The sequence below is a fragment of the Bidens hawaiensis genome, unplaced genomic scaffold, assembly GCF_021521415.1.
Source record: "Bidens hawaiensis isolate Kalapana, Puna unplaced genomic scaffold, B.hawaiensis_p1.1 tig00036720_1, whole genome shotgun sequence".
In the NCBI taxonomy this organism is placed as follows: domain Eukaryota; kingdom Viridiplantae; phylum Streptophyta; class Magnoliopsida; order Asterales; family Asteraceae; genus Bidens; species Bidens hawaiensis.
In genome coordinates this window covers 85,749-104,882 of record NW_027496403.1, presented here as the reverse complement: position 1 = coordinate 104,882, position 19,134 = coordinate 85,749, and the positions used below count along the sequence as shown (strand labels likewise).

At 34.5% G+C, this 19,134-nt stretch overlaps 2 protein-coding genes and 1 pseudogene across 3 annotated transcripts; all 3 read left to right on the top strand.

The window, feature by feature from the left end:
* Positions 1–1,897: 1,897 nt before the first annotated feature.
* Positions 1,898–10,664, top strand: LOC143588705 (valine--tRNA ligase, chloroplastic/mitochondrial 2-like). Its single transcript, XM_077069637.1, has 27 exons — positions 1,898–2,112; positions 2,208–2,292; positions 2,965–3,097; positions 3,192–3,275; positions 3,388–3,482; positions 3,574–3,665; positions 3,821–3,874; positions 3,956–4,008; positions 4,094–4,161; positions 4,246–4,321; positions 4,398–4,481; positions 4,568–4,716; positions 4,801–4,918; positions 5,629–5,745; positions 5,839–6,059; positions 6,555–6,644; positions 6,994–7,105; positions 7,216–7,326; positions 7,518–7,655; positions 7,743–7,793; positions 7,887–7,999; positions 8,110–8,257; positions 8,888–8,992; positions 9,084–9,185; positions 9,693–9,765; positions 9,864–10,030; positions 10,396–10,664. The coding sequence occupies exons 1-27, from the start codon at positions 1,965–1,967 to the stop codon at positions 10,528–10,530; spliced, it is 2,922 nt and encodes a 973-aa protein (XP_076925752.1). The 5' UTR covers positions 1,898–1,964; the 3' UTR covers positions 10,531–10,664.
* A 1,447-nt stretch (positions 10,665–12,111) lies between these two features.
* On the top strand, positions 12,112–16,674 carry LOC143588704 (fructose-bisphosphate aldolase 3, chloroplastic-like; annotated as a pseudogene). The gene is made up of 6 exons (XR_013145156.1): positions 12,112–12,285; positions 14,211–14,480; positions 14,560–14,669; positions 15,178–15,268; positions 15,332–15,601; positions 16,252–16,674. The product of XR_013145156.1 is annotated as a fructose-bisphosphate aldolase 3, chloroplastic-like (transcript).
* A 1,098-nt stretch (positions 16,675–17,772) lies between these two features.
* On the top strand, positions 17,773–18,326 carry LOC143588711 (calcium-binding allergen Ole e 8-like). Its single transcript, XM_077069642.1, has one exon. The coding sequence runs from the start codon at positions 17,805–17,807 to the stop codon at positions 18,267–18,269; it is 465 nt and encodes a 154-aa protein (XP_076925757.1). The 5' UTR covers positions 17,773–17,804; the 3' UTR covers positions 18,270–18,326.
* Positions 18,327–19,134: the final 808 nt, after the last annotated feature.

Genomic DNA, 19,134 nt, shown 5'->3' with positions numbered 1-19,134 from the left:
TTCTCAGAATTTGCATTAAACGGTTCCCGGTTCGGTTCCGGGTAAAACCGGCGGTTCTAGAACCGAAGAACCGGAATATTCAAAACGTTGTAAATAAATTTACCAATCCTCATTTTTTATAGAATAATTTATTAACCGGCATCCATTCAATCATTTTTTAATTCAAATCTTCTTTATTTACGTTCAAGAACTATCAACCATGATCAGTTTTGATTTAAGCTATCAAGGTAATTTAATATAAAATGATATGATCTTCCATTAATCTATCGTTGCTAATAATTTATTTAATTTCAACACTTAGGTTTTAATAACGGATGTTCATGTTGTAATCTAAATTAGTTTTACCGTGAAAGAAGACATACAATTGTATAAACTTGTTTTGCAATTTGCAAAGTTTGCATAACTCATTTGATAAATAAATTATCGAACCGGTTCTAGCCAGAACCGGCTTTAGCGGTTCTGGAACCAAACCGGTTTACTATAATAGGTGCCGGTTCCGGTTCTATTTTTCACTCGTTTTCGGTTCTGGTTCGGTTCCGGTTCCGGTTCGGTTCTCGCGGTTCTGAACCGTTGCACAGCCCTACGTCTAGGTGTAGCTTACCTTGTTAAAATTCGGCGTCGAACAGAAAATCCGACTGTTTACATGGAGTGCGTTCAATGGTTTGGTTTTCAGATTCCTTCGTTTTGTAACTGGCTAAATATCTGAATCCAGTTTCCTTGGTGTCCAATGGTTTATTAGTATCTGAATAAGTACTTCAATTGGATTTCAAGTCGTTTTATCTTCGTTCGATTTCTGGTTTTAAATAACTCAAAACATATCATTTTGACATTACACCTCCCTCGTTAACTAGTAGTTTCACACACCACCTTCGTCTTAGGCAATGTTTGGTTCACGGAATTCATAGAAATTTGAAGGAATTGGAATTTAAATCCCATGACATGGCGTTTTTGTTAGATAAGAAAGGAATTAGAATTTGAAAGTATATGTATATGAAAATTTATGAATCCCTTCAGTTATAAAAGTTATGAAAGGAAAGTAAAAAAAGCGTTGAAATGTTCAATTTAGTTCGAACCAAATCGAATCATTCATATTTTCATATACTTTTATGTCTCCGTTATATCTATACCTCCATTTCATGTATATATGCATTTATTTCATATTTATTTTTTCCTTTCGAACTGTAAACAAACAAAAAACCGCTAGCCCGTACACAATCTAGAGGGCATCCAATTAGCCACACCACAATAAGTTAAATTTACACCATTTTGACCAATCTATCGTTTCATATTTCAACCTATTTTTATACCAAAGACCCCAAAGATTTATATTCTCTAATTACGTTTTCTATCTTAACCTTTTATCTTCAAACAACTTCTCATTCCGAGCTTTCCATACTCTCTAACATAGGCTATAATAACAATTCCACGGAACACTATCTTTTTCCGAGCACCCATTTCATGTATTTATAAGTAAAAGTTTTAAGCCAAGTTTAATTTGAATATTTAACCCAAATTAACCAGACCAAACCGAAAACTAATTGGTTAATTTTGTTGAGACTAATAACCAAACCGAACCCAACCTTTCTATCAAGGACCAATAAGCGAAATACTTACCACCTAGTATGGGTGAGTAATAACTGAACTGAAAACCAACGAAACCGAACCAAACTGAATTATCCGAAAGCCAATCATCAATTATACTTTTGTACCACGGTTAACCGAAATTAACCAAACAGAATCGAATAATTCATATTTTCATACACTTATAGCTTTTATACCATGTATTTCAGTTTAGCTCACGTTTTATTTTGGTTATTTAACTAAAATTAACCGAACCAAACAGAACCTAACACCGAAAAACTAACCGAATAAACCAAACCGATTAACCGAAAACCGAAGCTAACTTTATCTTCTTCCCCGCGGAAAACCCCCAAATTGCTCTGCTAGGGGTTTCTGCTGCTTCAATGGCGTTAATATTCTCCAATACCACCACTAACCTCTTATTATTATCTCCTTCTTCGTTATATAAACTCAATCCCGTTCTCTTCTCTGCTCGCCGTCGCACTGCCAGATTTCATTTTCGAATATCTAAACCAAGGTTTGTTGCAACAGGTATTAATTAATTAATTATTTAGGGTTTCGGTGTTATTTTCATTACATTTGCAGTAATTCGTGTGTAATTGAAGCTGTTTGATTGTTAATTTCAGTTGCTGCATCGGAAAATGGAGTGTTTACGTCTCCGGAGATTGCGAAATCGTTCGATTTTACTTCCGAGGAACGGATATACAACTGGTAGTTTATTTCAGTTATTGCAATTGTATCTATGCTTATGTTGTTACTTGCCACAATGTAATTCGTGAACAACTGTTCGGCTGGACGTTTTTTTATGTTCGTCCGTTTTAGAAATGAATAAACATGAACACATAGTTTCATTAAGCTTTATAATTGAATAAAAGTGAACACAGGTTTCGTTCGGTAAAGCTTAACGAACGAATACGAACAGAAGTCGCGTTTGTTCAATTGTGTTCGTGAACGTGAACGTTTGGAAATGTATTTGTTTAGGTTCGTTCGTTTACGTGTTTCAGGATACGTCCGTTTACACATGCATGTTTGTTTAGTTTTACTATTACTTTATTACTTTATTTATTTTTTTCTACCACTCTTTTGGTATAATTATGTTTATGATTACTATGTAAAGCTTTTTTAATTTTTTTGGATATCGTGCGGTGTACTTCCGGATTTTTGGGTTATTTTGTGTTCATTTAGTGATTTTAATTCTTAAATTAATGCATGCTCTTTTCTGTCTGTTTATGTTCATTCGTGTGTCACGTCCCTTTGCGTCCATTTACAAAATTAACGAACAAACACGAACAAGCTCAGTTTCTTAACGGACGAACACGAACAAGGTCTCATTCGGTTTGGCTTGGTTTGTTTACAGCCTTAATGATTGATAATTGGTTCTAGGTGGGATTCTCAAGGCTATTTCAAGCCGAGAATCGATGGAGGAGGAAGTGAACCGCCGTTTGTTGTTTCGATGCCGCCTCCGAATGTGACTGGTTCTTTGCATATGGGTCATGCTATGTTTGTTACTCTTGAGGTTGGATTAAGAACATAGATGCATCTTCATTTCAAATAACAGTTTTGTGCTATTTGTTAGCGATATATATTGCTAAACATTAGTTCACTGGCAGGATATTATGATCAGATACAACAGAATGAAGGGCAGGCCTACACTCTGGCTTCCTGGAACTGATCATGCTGGGATCGCGACTCAGGTTTGTGTTTAAAAGCTATTATATTGGATCTATGGCCCTAATGTTTTGTATGTTTTTGTTTCTGTTTGTTGTATTCCAATATTACTTATATATTAATAAACATTACATGCAGTTGGTTGTTGAAAAAATGTTGGCATCTGAAGGCATAAAGAGGGTTGATTTGGGTCGAGAGGAGTTTGCAAAGCGAGTGTGGGAGTGGAAGGAAAAGTATGTTTATTTAATTTTTGGTTCCTTCGTGTTATTAGCTTTCAAATTAGGAGTGTGTGCTTAACATGATCTAGTTTGGATATAATTGAAGGTATGGTGGAACCATTACAAATCAGATAAGGCGGCTTGGTGCTTCTTGTGATTGGACTCGAGAATGTTTCACACTTGACGAGCAGCTAAGTCGTAAGATAGTTTTCTTAATCAAATAATTTGATAACTATGTTTAAATGTGTGATGACTAACTAAATGTTAAATGCGCTTATTTAACTCTACATGTTTGCAGAGCAACATAACTTCAATCATCAACATTTCATGACTTATGTATTTAATTGTTGCAGAAGCTGTTATCGAGGCCTTTAATAAACTTCATGAGAAAGGGCTTATCTATCAAGGTATGGATAATATCCACTTCTTATTATAAGAACGCTACTTAAAAAAGAGAACAAGTGTCACTGTATATTGATTTATTACAGGCTCCTACATGGTTAATTGGTCCCCAAATTTACAGACTGCGGTTTCTGACTTGGTACATTTATATCTCTATTAACTAGTTCTCAATTGATTTTGCTTTATTTTCAAACTCCAAAATTAATATGTTCATTATGTTTTAGGAAGTTGAATACTCTGAAGAACCCGGTTTTCTCTATCATATCAAATATCGTGTTGCTGGAGGTTCTAAGTAAGCACCCATACTTTTCCACATTCCACACATGTTGACTTGTTTGAAAAGGCATGACATTTATGTTTCTTGAATGCAATGTAGGAGTGACTTTTTAACAATAGCTACCACACGACCTGAAACCTTATTTGGTGATACAGCTGTCGCTGTGAATCCTGAGGTTTAATTGCTTATATCATAAATCTTCATACTGCATTGTTAAATTATTAATATTGAATTTATAATTATCTTTACAGGATGAAAGATATGCTAAATATATTGGAAAGTCGGCCATTGTTCCAATGACATTTGGCCGTCACGTCCCGATTATTGCTGACAAGGTACCTATGTTCACATGCTTACCTATCTTATTTCATTTGTTTTTTAAAAATATCACTGGTAAAGTTGTGTTTGTCTTAAATGACAGTATGTAGATAAAGATTTTGGAACAGGGGTTTTAAAGATAAGCCCGGGGCATGATCATAATGATTACCTTCTTGCTAGAAAACTTGGTCTTCCTATACTTAATGTTATGAACAAAGATGGCACACTTAACGAGGTTGCTGGATTATATAGGTCGGTTACAAAATCTAAAAGTTTTTAACTTTTAGGATTCTTAATAAAAGAAGCATAATTTTTATTGCCGGTGTGTTAAATCAGCGGTCTTGATCGTTTTGAGGCCAGAAAGAAATTGTGGTCAGAACTTGAAGAAACAGGCTTAGCTGTCAAGAAAGAATCTCACACGTCACGAGTTCCTCGATCTCAACGGGGTGGAGAAGTAAGTTATATTTTTGTAAAAGAAATAATAATTACTCTTTGTAGAATAGAAGTAAAGTCTCAAATTAGGTTTAAACAATGGGTAAATTTGTTAACTCTTAGATACTAGTTATTGGAGGTTGTTGAATAAGCTTGTAAACGAACAGAATGAAGATGAACGGAGCACACATTGTTGTCCGTTCATTTATCTATAACCGAACAAATGACGGAGAACATGAACAACTAAATGAACAAAGTTTTCTTTTTTGTTTTTGTTCATTAAGAAAATGAGCATGCTCATGTTTGTTGGGGAACAGTATAAATGAACAGTTCACAAACATAAATGAACGAACATAACTGTGCTAAAATCAGTTAAAGTAAATCAGATCATGTGAACAACAATGTGCTGGGTCTATAAGGTTATTAAAACTAAACTAATTTGTGATGGACCTAATAAATTTGAATGCATATATTAATGAACGTAAACCAATGAACATAAATGAACGCAAACAAACGAATATAAACCAATTAAAATGAACAAATTCAAACGAACGTTCTCGAACGTAAATGAAAGAACTAGACATATGCTCATGTTTGTTCGTTTATTAAATAAATGTTCATAAATGAACTTCCCGCTGAACGATTCACTGAGCGGTTGGCTCATTTACAGGCTCATATTAGGTTAAAACAAAGGGTAAATAAGCAATTTTGATAATATTTTTTTTCAATCAGATCATAGAGCCTCTAGTGAGCAAACAATGGTTTGTGACAATGGAGCCTTTGGCTGAGAAGGCACTCGAGGCAGTGAGCAAAGGTGAATTAACAATTATGCCTGAAAGGTTTGAAAAGGTATGTATAATATTATATTGAGCCATTATTATCTCATAAAAAAAAGTTATATTTGTTTCTTAATAGATTAATTGTTTTTCTTGGGTGATTCAGATATATAACCACTGGCTATCAAACATTAAGGATTGGTGTATTAGCAGACAATTATGGTGGGGCCACAGGATTCCCGTTTGGTATATTGTAGGTAACGACTGTGAAGAAGATTATATAGTTGCTAGAAGTAATGATGATGCTCTTAAACAAGCTCAACAGAAGTATGGAAAAGATGTCGAGATATATCAAGATCCGGATGTTCTTGACACTTGGTTTTCAAGGTTTGTTTAGATGATTTACTTTTAAGATTTGAATTCACTGTTTTAGCCCTGCTTGCGGTGCGCACATATGATGTATATATGTGTGAACCCTCGGGTGGGCAAAAGTGAAATTGCACTAATTTTGACGTTATTTTACTAATCTCGTGAAAATAACGTTAAAAGTGACGGACGGTTAATCAGGCATCATGTAGTGGCGTTGATAGCTGAAAGATAAGGGTACATGCACCGATCAGCTGGTGTCCCGATGATTGAGTGCTATGTGCCTTATGTCCAAGGCTTGATGCAAAACTACTATCGAGCCGGGGGTCTCACCGGAAGCAGCCTCTCTATCCCTATGGGGTAGAGGTAAGGCTGCCTACGTCTTACCCTCCTCAGACCCTACCATAGCTTTGCTATTGGTGGGATATACTGAGTACGATGATGATTTGAATTCACTGTTTCAGTTTAATGTTTTGAAATGTTTAAAAGAATTGTTTATTTGTTGTTTGTTTGTAGTTCTTTATGGCCTTTTAGTACTTTGGGATGGCCAGATGTGTCTGCTGAGGATTTTAAGCGGTTTTATCCTACATCAGTACTTGAAACAGGGTATGCATTTCTTCTTGTTTTATGTATTCCAATTCAAAGTTAACTTTTTGCCTATAATAATATTTTAGAAAATTTGACTGATGGTTAACCGTGCTTGTTAATATTTAAATGTTGCATTAGTGCATTATAGATGAGTATAATTCAAATGATAAGAGATATATGTTAACTTCAACATTTCAGATGTCACTTCTCTGAATCCAAATGTAGCATTGTCATTATATATTCTGAAGATTAAATAAACTTAATCAAAAGTTTCAGCGTTTTATCAACTAAAAGATTGACTCTTTATCTATTGATGTGTTTAAACAAAAAATAGTTTGATATATTATTTGCACTCGTATCCAAACAGGCATGATATATTATTCTTCTGGGTGGCACGTATGGTGATGATGGGCATTGAGTTTACCGGAACCGTCCCGTTTACACACGTCTACCTTCATGGACTTATTCGGGACTCTCAAGTGAGTATGATACCGTGATAAAATAGTCATTAGCTTATTAAAAGGATACATATTTGTTCATATAAATGCATTTCTAACCGTAAATTAAATAATGAATGTAACTGTTTCAGGGGCGAAAAATGTCCAAATCATTAGGAAACGTTATAGATCCTTTAGATACGATCAAAGAATTTGGCATTGATGCGCTACGTTTTACACTCGCTTTAGGAACTGTGGGCCAGGTTTGTCACATGTGCTTTTCTGGTGTTTAGTTTGATGTGGCAATTTCATATATACCCCTGAAAACTTGCATAATATCATATATAACCATTTCATTAATACAATTTATAATATGATACTATATCAAGTTTTGAGGGGATATATGAATCTATCCCTGTTTTTTTAATTATTAATTCCTATTATATGTTTCCAGGATCTAAATTTATCAACTGAGAGACTAACATCTAATAAAGCCTTTACAAACAAATTATGGAATGCTGGCAAGTTTGTTCTGCAAAATTTACCTAATCCAAGTGACACGTCAGCTTGGGAAAGTTTACTGGCCCATAAGGTTTACTTAATGCCCTTTTTGCAATATATTTTTTTCCAGATACTGTTAATTTTATTTATTCACTTAAATTTTTATATAATTTTATAGTTTGATAAGGAAGAGCATCTGATTGGGCTGCCTTTACCAGAGTATTGGGTGGTAAGTTGGATCTTTCGATAACTATAAGCAACAGAAACCTATTATTTCATTATTATCTTTTTACCCTTTTTATAATTAATGTCATATATGCAGGTTTCAAAACTGCACATACTTGTTGATGCAGTCACAAGTAGTTATGACAAGTTTTTCTATAATGATATTGCACGGGAACTATATGATTTCTTTTGGGGTGATTTTGCTGATTGGTAATATTCTACATGTATTCATTTATAATCTTAAGAAATTAGTTCCATATTCAAACGTTGCCGCCATAAAATCTTATATTTTGGATACTATTGATATGCTTCTGTTGCAGGTATATTGAAGCAAGCAAAGCACATCTTTACCAATCAGAAGATAAACAAATTGCCTCTAATTCCCAAGCAGTTCTTTTATACATTTACGAAAATATATTAAAAATGCTCCATCCGTTTATGCCCTTTGTTACTGAAGAATTATGGCAGGTAATTAACTAAGTAGTATTAACTTCAATAATGAATAGGCCTGCAAATAAACCGAACGTTCTAAACGAATGAACACGGACAACAGTTCTTGTTCATTTAGTTAAAACCAACGAACATGAACAGATGACTCGTTCATTCATTTACGCTCGTGAACGTGATTTAATGTCCTTTTGTTTATTTTTGTTTTGAGTTCATTCGTGTATATATTCATTAAAATATTTTAGGTTCACTAAATTTATGAAAATAGAGTCTCACTAGTTACAACTTAGTCTAGAGTTATTAATTTTTTAGGTTCAACAGATTGATGGACACGTTTACTTTTAGTTAGTGTCCGCTCAATTATGTTCGTTCTTTTACATTCATGAATCATTCTTGTATACTCTTAGCGAATGAACATAAACAAACAGAGCACATTCATTGTCTTATGAAGTAATGAACGAACACGAAGATGAAAACTCCGTTTTTTTCGTGTCCAATCATTTGTTTGGATAAAGTTAAATGAACATGAACATGACCAATTCATGCACATTTGGTTTGTTTACAGACCTAATAATGAACTAGAAATTATGATGATTTTCATTTTATTTTATTTTATTATTGTATATTATTTTTGTAAGTTACTGTTTTCAGGCACTCTCTAATAGGAAAGAAGCTTTAATAGTGTCTCCATGGCCTCTTACTTCGCTTCCAAGGAACCTTACCGCCATAAAAAGATTTGAAAATTTACAAGCTTTGGTGAGCTTATAATTTTGGTATTATTTACTGTGTGATAACTTATGTTATATAAAAATTAGAATATTAATGATTCGTTTTACTTTTTATTTAGACACGTGCAATAAGAAATGTGAGGGCTGAATATTCTGTTGAACCTGCAAAAAGGATATCTGCATCTATTGTTGCTAATTCAGAAGTCGTCCAATATATTTCTGTAAGTACCCGTGATACCTGTTTATGCAAATCCTACCACGTTAACAAATGTTGAAGTAAATATTACAAAAACCAAATCGAAACAACTGAACCCAAACAAAAACCGACGGTTTAATTTTGTAAAAAGCGAATTTCCACGTCGGTTTCGGTTTTGTACGCAACTAAAACCGAAAAAATCAAACCGAACTGAATGTATGGCTGTCTATTTTTTATTTTGAATGCTAACTAATTTATAAGAATTTAATAAATAGTATAAACCAAATATTTAGCCCAAATGTATAATAATCAATTAATTATCAACTAAGAAAAACATTTAGGCACACATTATTATTTTGGGCCAATTTTTTTTCCAGCCCAAATTTTAATACCAAACCGAACACAAATTAAAACCGGACAGTTTTCAGACACTCGAAAACTGAATTTTCGGTTTTTGTTTTGAGCCCAAAACCGACCCATGCACACTTCTAAAGTCAACCCGTACCCGATTAATCATTTTTTTTGGTGACAGAGAGAAAAGGATGTATTGGCTCTTCTATCCAGACTCGATATGCAAAGTATCCATTTTGCAGATTCACCCCCAGGTCTACCCTTATTTACCATTTATTAATTCTCCCTCACAGTTGTGTGTTTGTTTTATAAATAAATTTAGAATTTAAATTCCTTTATTATGTTGATTCAGTGGATGCAAATCAATGTGTTCATCTTGTTGCTGGAGAAGGTCTAGAGGCATACCTTCCACTTGCAGATATGGTAGATATTTCTGCAGAAGTTCAACGGTTAACTAAACGCCTTTCAAAGATGCAAACCGAATATAATGCTCTTGTGGCTCGTTTAAGTTCTCCCAAGGTAATTATTTCACTACATACCATCAACAATCTTGTTTGCGATTTATACACACACACACACACACACATCTTGTAAAGATCAAATACAAATCGTTTTATTGTGCGAAACAGAGGAAAATACGCGATGGCATAATCGTAATTATTCGTAATAGAGCCAACTTGCGTAATAATTTTACGTTAGTTGTTTATTCGTTGTAGCGTAATTACGGTATTACAAAAATGCCACCACGTTTTTTCCCTTCGATTCGCACAGTTAGCACGCTAACAATGTTTTGTATAAGATCATGACGCTATACATATATGTGTGTCTGTATATGTATGTATATATATATATATATTTTCATGACTCTTGTTTTCTGTCTACAGTTTGTTGAGAAAGCTCCCGAGGACGTTGTTCGTGGGGTCCGTGAGAAGGCTGCAGAAGCAGAAGAAAAGTTGAATCTTACAAAAACACGTTTGTCGTACCTGCAATCGACAATTTTGGTCTCGGAGCAGATGTAATTTCTTATGGTATCGTGTCTGTTGATAAACGTTTCATGGTTTTGGGCACCGTTGGATTACCGGTTTTGATCTGTCCTGGTAATGTTGTTAAGGCAGCCATTGGCCAATTTTGGACTAGTTGTAAGTTGTAACCATTCTTAAGCATAAAATTATTTATGTGGATGTAAATTCTTTTTTGAAATTGGTTTTAGTTTGTTTAATTTAATATAGAAAAATTACACTCCTTTCTTTGCATCCACATTAAATTAAGAAGCAATCTTTCAAGATTTATTTTTAGTTATTTAATCATGCATATCATGTTTTTGCTGATTATGCTTGCTTTGAGCTTGTAATTGCCAGCTAGTCGTTTAATAGCCGGTTAGGCACGTTGAACCTTTGTTGAATGATTTGTGTGTGAATATATTTGTTATATATGAACCTGTGACGCTTGTGTGTACATATGATATATTGATCAATTGAGTTGTTTGTTTTTCTATGAAGTTATGGAAGTCTGTTTATATTTAGTTAAACCCTAGGTTATATATCGATTGTGAACTTGGGGTCGCAATCCCTAGCGTGTAAATGATAAAACAATTTGGTTGGTTAGCCGAACAAAAAGGTCTGGAAACTAGTTATGATTTTCTTTGAAATGATTTGTACGGGTTGTAAACCACAAGACATTGACCTCTAAGAAACCTTGCTACTTAAACTTGGTTTGATCTGTGTCTCTATTGCATAGATTTTCAGATTCTCGTGATTAACTTGGCTGGCTATAATCGTTTAGCACTTTTGATTAGCAATTTAGCGTTTTTTAAAGTTGATTGACCTAATTGAAACACTTTTAAAACTTGGTTATTATTATGTGAAATTGTCTCGTTTCTTAATTTTAAGTCTCTCTTCTTTTGTAATCTTTTCAAATTAGTTTTCCAAGTAATAAATGTAAAACTTCACATAAACCGTTTAGTAACTAGTTTACCTTGCTAAAATTCTGTGTCAAAACGAAAACCCGACTGCGAACATGGAGGGGCATTCAATAGTTTGGTTTTCAGATTCCTTGGTTTTGGTGCGGGCTAATTATCTGAATCCAGTTTCATCGGTTTAACCTAAATAAATTTATGAACCAAAAATCGATTACCTATTTCGCTTTCATAAAAAAATAAACCGAATTATTAATTCAGTTTGTTTGATCTCCGTTTGATTTTTGGTTTAAAATAATTTTAATGCCTCTAAAACGTTAGGAACACCACCCCGGACGCTTTGGGCGTCAAATCATCTCTCGACACTTTGTACAAAACGCCTCAAAACTTTTGATGGCGGGGCTATTCACGGATGGACCAATAAAGGAGGAAGTAAGGTCTTAATATTGAACTCAATGCATCATTTCAACTTCTGAAAAAGGTGTATATTACGACTTTACGATACTACTAAAAGGGTAAAATCGTCCCATTAATTAATATTAATATTACATTACACCAACCACCACCACCACCACCACCACGTTAACAATAATCGGTAGCTCCGCACACCACCTTCGTCTTATTATATATACGCGGACTCTCCCACACACCAAGTCCCTTTATATTAACAAACACATACACTCAGATCATCAACAATATCAATGGCGTCTGCGAGTTTTGTTAAACTAAACACACCTTCTTCTTGTCCAATCAGTCAACGATCATTCAATCAACGCACTGGATCTTCATCTCGGTCACGTGCCAATCACGTGTCCGTGCAGCCGGATCTTCTTACTCCGAAGAACTCGTTCAAACCGCCGTAAGTCAGTTTGTTTGTTACACTTTCTGTTACGTACGAACTGTCTGTTGTGAATATTTTTAATTAATTAATTAATTCATTTTGTATTTTATTTATTGAGTTTTAAATAGTTTATCTGATTTTGTGTGATTAGTTGAACGGAATTAGATCTTAGGGTTTACTGTAATTCTAATTGTGATTGTATTTATTATTAATTATTAATTATTGTTAGTTAGGTTAGGTTAGGTTAGGTTACTGTTGTGGTAGGCTGCTGTGCAGTCATATTCCTGTTTTGCACAATAGACATTATTTTTATGTTTTAACATGTGAGCTACTTTATATCGGCTAGCTAAAAGCTCGATTCGAGCAGCTTAAACGAGCTCGAGCCTTAAAATAAGCTTGTTTAATAAACAAGCTTGTCGAGATCGAGCTGTCTTGCAAGCCTTAATGAGCATACACACACACACTCATATATAATTATAAATTTAATATGTTAAATATGTGCTTATATGAGAGTTATTATTATTATTATTATTATATATATATATAAAGTTATGATAAAAATAAGTAAATAATATATATTTGGTTATATAAAAAAATTATAGTCAAATTATATTCATAAAAGTAAGTGTTAACTATAAGTAAAATAAGTAAAATTAAAAATAATAAATGATCCGAGCTCGAGCTTGAAAGATTACTCATGAGGTGGTACAAGGTACTATACAAGTCATATAGACAGGTCAAACTGCAGGTCTGACACTTCCGTACCATTTTCGTGCACACAAAGTCTATTCGACTCGTTTAGTCGTACAGGCGCTGACTGACTGGTGTTAGTGAGAGGGCTGCTGTCTGTAAAACATATCTTTTAAGTATTGTTAGTTTGGTAACTGTTGTGGTAGGCTGTGTGGTCATATTAAATATGCCTTTTTTGGCACAATGGACACTATATTTATGCTTGAACATGATCCTGCCTGCTTTCGTTTACAAAAGTGTTGCTTCTTTGTTGACTATTTTAATGCACTGAACATGATTCTATTTTATACTGAGCTTTTAAATCCCTTTTCTAAAATGATATTAATGATAATTTTAAATGAAGTATGTAACATTTAGAAGCAATTACATATTATCTTTGGTAAATTACAAACTTTTTGGATTAAAAACAATTGCTTCACCGGGTCATGGTACGAGACGTTAGGCCTATATGGTCGAATAGACAGGTCCAACTGCAGGTCTGACACTTCCGTACCATTTTCGTGCAGGCAAAGTCTATTCTGACTTGTCATATCCACACATGTTTTTTTTGCACAATGGAGAGTATATTTATTTTTTAATGTGATCTTGATTGCTTTATTTTTCTAAAGTGATGCTTCTTTGTTGACTTTTTTAATGCATTGAACATGATTCTATTTTATACTGCTCATGTACTTAGCTTTTAAATCTCTTTTCTAAAATGGTATTTATGATAATTTGAAATGAAGTATGTAACATTTAGAAGCAATTACATTCGATCTTTGGTAAATTACGTACTTTTTGGATTTGAAAACAATTGTATCACCGGGTCATGTTACGAGATGTCAGGCCTATACGAATCGAATAGATAGGTCAAACTGCAGGTCTGACACTTCCGTACCATTGTCGAGCATGCAAAGTCTATTTGACCTGCCATATTCACACATGCCTTTTTTTGCACAATGGACAGTATATTTATTTTTTAATGTGATCTTGACTGCTTTATTTTTCTAAAGTGATGCTTCTTTGTTGACTTTTATTATGCACTGAATATGATTCTATTTTATACTGCTCATGTACCTAGATTTTTATTCCTTTTCTAAATGATAATTGTGTTAAAATGAAGTGAAGTTTATATTTTATATCATTTAGAAGCAATTACATAATTACATTTGATCTTTGGTAAATTACTAAATGTTTTTTACCTTTTGGATTAGAAAACGATTGCATCACCGGGTCGTGGTATCCTAGCAATTGATGAATCAAATGCAACATGTGGAAAGAGATTAGCATCAATTGGATTAGAAAACACTGAAACCAACAGACAAGCCTACAGACAACTTCTGTTGACCACACCGGGCTTAGGTCAATACATCTCTGGTTCCATCTTATTTGAAGAAACACTATATCAGTCAACTACAGATGGAAAGAAAATGGTTGACTGCTTGCGTGAACAGAACATTGTACCCGGAATCAAAGTTGATAAGGTAGGACCCATAGTCTTTCAAGATTCTTAAAACCTGTTCTTTAACCTTGTAAATTTTATCTTATGTTTCACTTTCACAGGGTTTGGTTCCACTACCAGGATCCAACAATGAATCTTGGTGTCAAGGGTTAGACGGGTTGGCTTCTAGATCAGCTGAGTATTACAATCAATGAGCTCGTTTTGCTAAGTGGTGCGTTATATATAAAGATATATCATATCAGTATGCAGATAATATTAGTGCTACATATTATTAAATATTATTAATTAATTATCATCTTAAACGCCCTGCTTGCGGTGCGCGCATATAATGTATGTATGTGTGAACCCTTGGGTGGGCAAAAGTAAAATTGCACTAATTTTGACGTTATTTTACTAATCACGTGAAAATAACGTTAAAAGTGGCGGAAGGTTAATCAGGCATCATGTGGTGGCGTTGATAGCCGAAAGACAAGGGCACATGCACCAATCAGCCGGTGTCCCGATGATTGAGTGTTATGTGCCTTATGTCCAAGGCTTGATGCAAAACTACTATCGAGCCGGGGGTCTCACCGGAAGCAGCCTCTCTATCCCTATGGGATAGAGGTAAGGCTGTCTACATCTTACCCTCCTCAGACCCTACCATAGCATTGCTATTGGTGGGATATACTGAGTACGATGATGATGATGATGATGAATTATCATCTTATGTTCTTTTCTAGGAGAACTGTTGTCAGCATCCCGTGTGGTCCGTCTGCCTTGGCTGTGAAAGAAGCTGCTTGGGGACTCGCACGTTAAGCAGCTATTTCTCAGGTTTGTTTCCCTTTAACCAATTTAGTTGGCTTTATAAACTTGGACTAAAAGTGTGATATATAGGACAATGGGTTGGTGCCAATAGTGGAGCCCGAGATCCTGCTTGACGGGGACCACTCGATTGACACGACACTTGAAGTAGCTGAAAGAGTTTGGGCTGAGGTTTTCCATTACTTAGCAGAAAACAATGTCTTGTTTGAAGGAATTTTACTTAAGCCCAGTATGGTTACACCCGGGGCAGATCATAAGGAAAAGGCTGACCCTGAAACTATTGCTAAATATACGCTCACCATGCTCAAGAGGCGAGTCCCACCTGCGGTTCCTGGAATCATGGTATGTATTTTGACCACTGTAGTTGGTCATTTTGACCCATTTACTTGTTGATAAGTCAATCTGGATCCTGTTTTATATCAAACAGGTCAAATGGGGTTCAACTAAAAATTTGAAACGGGTCAAAGTTACCCTAAAAAACTAGGCTTGTAAACAAACCGAACGAATACAAACGGAGAATGTTCATGTTCGTTTGTTTAACTTTAACCGAACAAATGAGCGATCACAAACAAATAAACAAACGGGAATTTCTTTTGTGTTTATTCGTTAAGGAAACGAATGTATTCGTGCCTACTTATGTTTGTTTGTTTATTAAATAAACGAATTTCCCGCCGAACGGTTCACAGACTGTTTGTTACATTTTCGTTCCACATGCCTAACTAAAAATTTAGATCATTGTTGTATTACATTATTGTATTAAAGTTTGGGTTTGTTACACCAAAGTGCAACTTGCTTTCATCCGCGGCCAACAAAAATGATGACATGTCATGCTGCCATGTCATCAAAAAATATTGAAGGGTTTTACATATAATGGAAAACAACCTTTTTTTGTTACTTAAAAAATATTAAAGGATGCTACATGGTGGTGTAATGTAATCAGCCGATTAAACTCAATATATTTGTTTTTAAATGTATACATTTTGGCTGTATAGTTTTTGTCAGGAGGACAATCTGAAATGGAAGCCACACTAAACCTACATGCAATGAACCAAAGTCCAAACCCGTGGCATGTATCCTTCTCTTACGCGCGTGCGCTTCAAAACTCAGTGCTCAAGGCATGGCAAGGACAACCCGAGAATGTAGAAGCGGGCCAGAAAGCACTTTTGGCCCGTGCAAAAGCAAACTCGTTGGCCCAGCTTGGAAAGTATTCCGCTGAAGGTGAAAGCGAGGATGCTAAGACCGGAATGTTTGTCAAGGGCTACACCTACTAATCGGTCGGTTTTTACAGTTGTTTAGTATCTTAAATCGGTTTTGATGTCTGCTTGTAATTTTTGATTTGGTTTAATAATGTGGTCTGTCAAGATTATGAGAATACTAAACTCTATTTATACAAATTAGTTACCTGTAGTGATTAACTGATATCCTTTTTGTATTGTATTGTTTTAAAATTTTCATAAACTATATATTGTTAAAGATGATTTTTTTATACTGTTACGAGCAAAATGTTCAACGTTGGGTCTGTTTAGCGTGAGTTTCTTGTCGTGTTTATTTTTCTAGGTGCCCTAATGTTTGTAAGCTGTTGTATTCGATTCAACTTGTTACATCAGTAATATTTTTATCTTTTACACTAAAGACAAAAAAAAAGCCAGTTGATTTAATGAGTGGCCGGGTCCGGGTGAGGTACGTTTAGCCAACCCTTATTTTTAACGGTCGGTCCTAGTTACTCACTATCTGTATCCCTAATTGACTGCTCATTGAGATAGATTGATCTACTTTTAAAATGCAAGAAATATTATATTACAACTTGTTTCAAATTTCAGTACTCGGATATGATACCAGCACGAGATTAAGTAATATCAAAAACATAATACACGTGTACCAAACTTATACCTGTAAATATTTCCTTTTTATTTTACCTTTTCATTATTGTAATAGAGTAATATATTAATCCACCCACTTTAGTTTTTATATTTTTAGTTGAGCAAACTGCGGTTTCGTCATGTGGTTTGTCCAAATTTTCGGTTTTAGTCTAATAGTTTTAAATTTGCAATTTTCGTCCCCGTGGTAACATTTTACTTGCAATTAAACCCGAATTCACAAACTCTGTTAAGCCAGGTCAATAAACCCATCAGCGTGCCCCTCACGTGCCCATCAGCTTGCGAATTAGGATTGGGGTTTATTTTGGGATAAAAAGGACAAAACTGCCCCTCACGTGAGGTGCATGCTGATGGGTTTAACCACCAGACTTAACGGAGTTAGTGAATTCGGGTTTAATTGCAAGTAAATGGAAACCACAGGTACGCAAATCGCAAATATAAAATTATTGTACTAAAAGCGCAAATTTGGACAAACCACATGGACGAAAACCGCAGTTTACTCTTTTTAATTTCTTTAGCTGATAAAATTGTACAAAAGTTTATATTAGTAAACTTTATTTGAAATTTCTGACCGCAATTTTAGCAAATTAACAGGTATACCTTACATTACCGATATCTATCACAACTACATCATTCCCATATCAACCAAAAGCCAAAAACAAAACAAAATGGCGCCAGAAAATAACAAACAATCAATATTCCCAACAGACAAAGAAGAAGTAACCAAAATATTCAACCGATTCGACCTCAATGGCGACGGTAAAATCTCCAAGGACAAGCTAATAGGCATCCTGAAATCCCTTGGATCCGACACGTCTCACGACGAGGTGAAGCGAGTAATGGCTGAGATAGATTCGGATTCAGACGGGTTCATTAGCCTCGATGAGTTTGTCGCATTTTGCAAAGGAGTTGCCCAAGGAGACGACGAGATGAGCGATCTCAAGGAAGCCTTTAAACTCTATGATCTAAACAACAATGGCGTCATTTCAGCCAACGAGTTGCAACAAATATTGAGCCGGTTGGGGGAGAATTACACCGTCGAAAACTGCGCGAATATGATCAAGTCTGTCGATTCTGACGGCGATGGATTCGTTGATTTCGAAGAGTTTAAGAAGATGATGTCCAAGAAATGAAGGATTCATATATGCATTGTATATAAATCATTGGAATAATGTGATATATTGTATATTTTTATATTTATTCACACCCAAATTATTAATGAAACATATATCATATGAGACTAATTTTAATATTTCTAACATGGGCATTTTAACAAAACTAGTACCATTTTCATTTAGCTAAACTCTCGAGCTCGTTAACGCGGATTCTTCCTCGAATAACCTCGCCCTCACCATTGCCACCTACACGATATAAACGTCGCATATATAAGAAAACATGGCTAATTACTTGACTAGTATAACTATATTAATATAGGGGTGTACATGAAACCGAAAAAACCTATTCGAAACCGAAAAAACCTAAATAACCAACCAACCCGAAAAAACAACCTGAATTAGAAATAGACGGTTCGGTTTTGATTTTTATTAAAAACCGCAATATTGGTTTTGGTGCGGTTTTGTGTTTTATGAATAACCTAAAAAACCGAACCGAACCAAACCAAACCAAACCAAACCGTAATCATTAAAACCTAACCGACCTATAACTATTTGTTTAATTCTTCATGTGATTAATAATAATAATAATAATAACAACAACAACAAAAAATATAACTCTATTAAATGTGCATCGTCTATGTTGAATTACTTTTTTGGTTGAATTGCTTATGTTTTATCCACTTGAATATTTTTTTTTTATATTTAACGTTTGCTATTGAATTTATGACATTTTATTTATAATTTGAATGTAGGCACCTTTTTTAGCTCTTAATATTCTATGCACAAATAATCAATATTTTGTTAATCATTATTTTTTTTATGAAAAAAAATTAAGCCCAGTTCAATATCTTGGGTCAAACTCTTTTGGCCCAAAATACGAGTA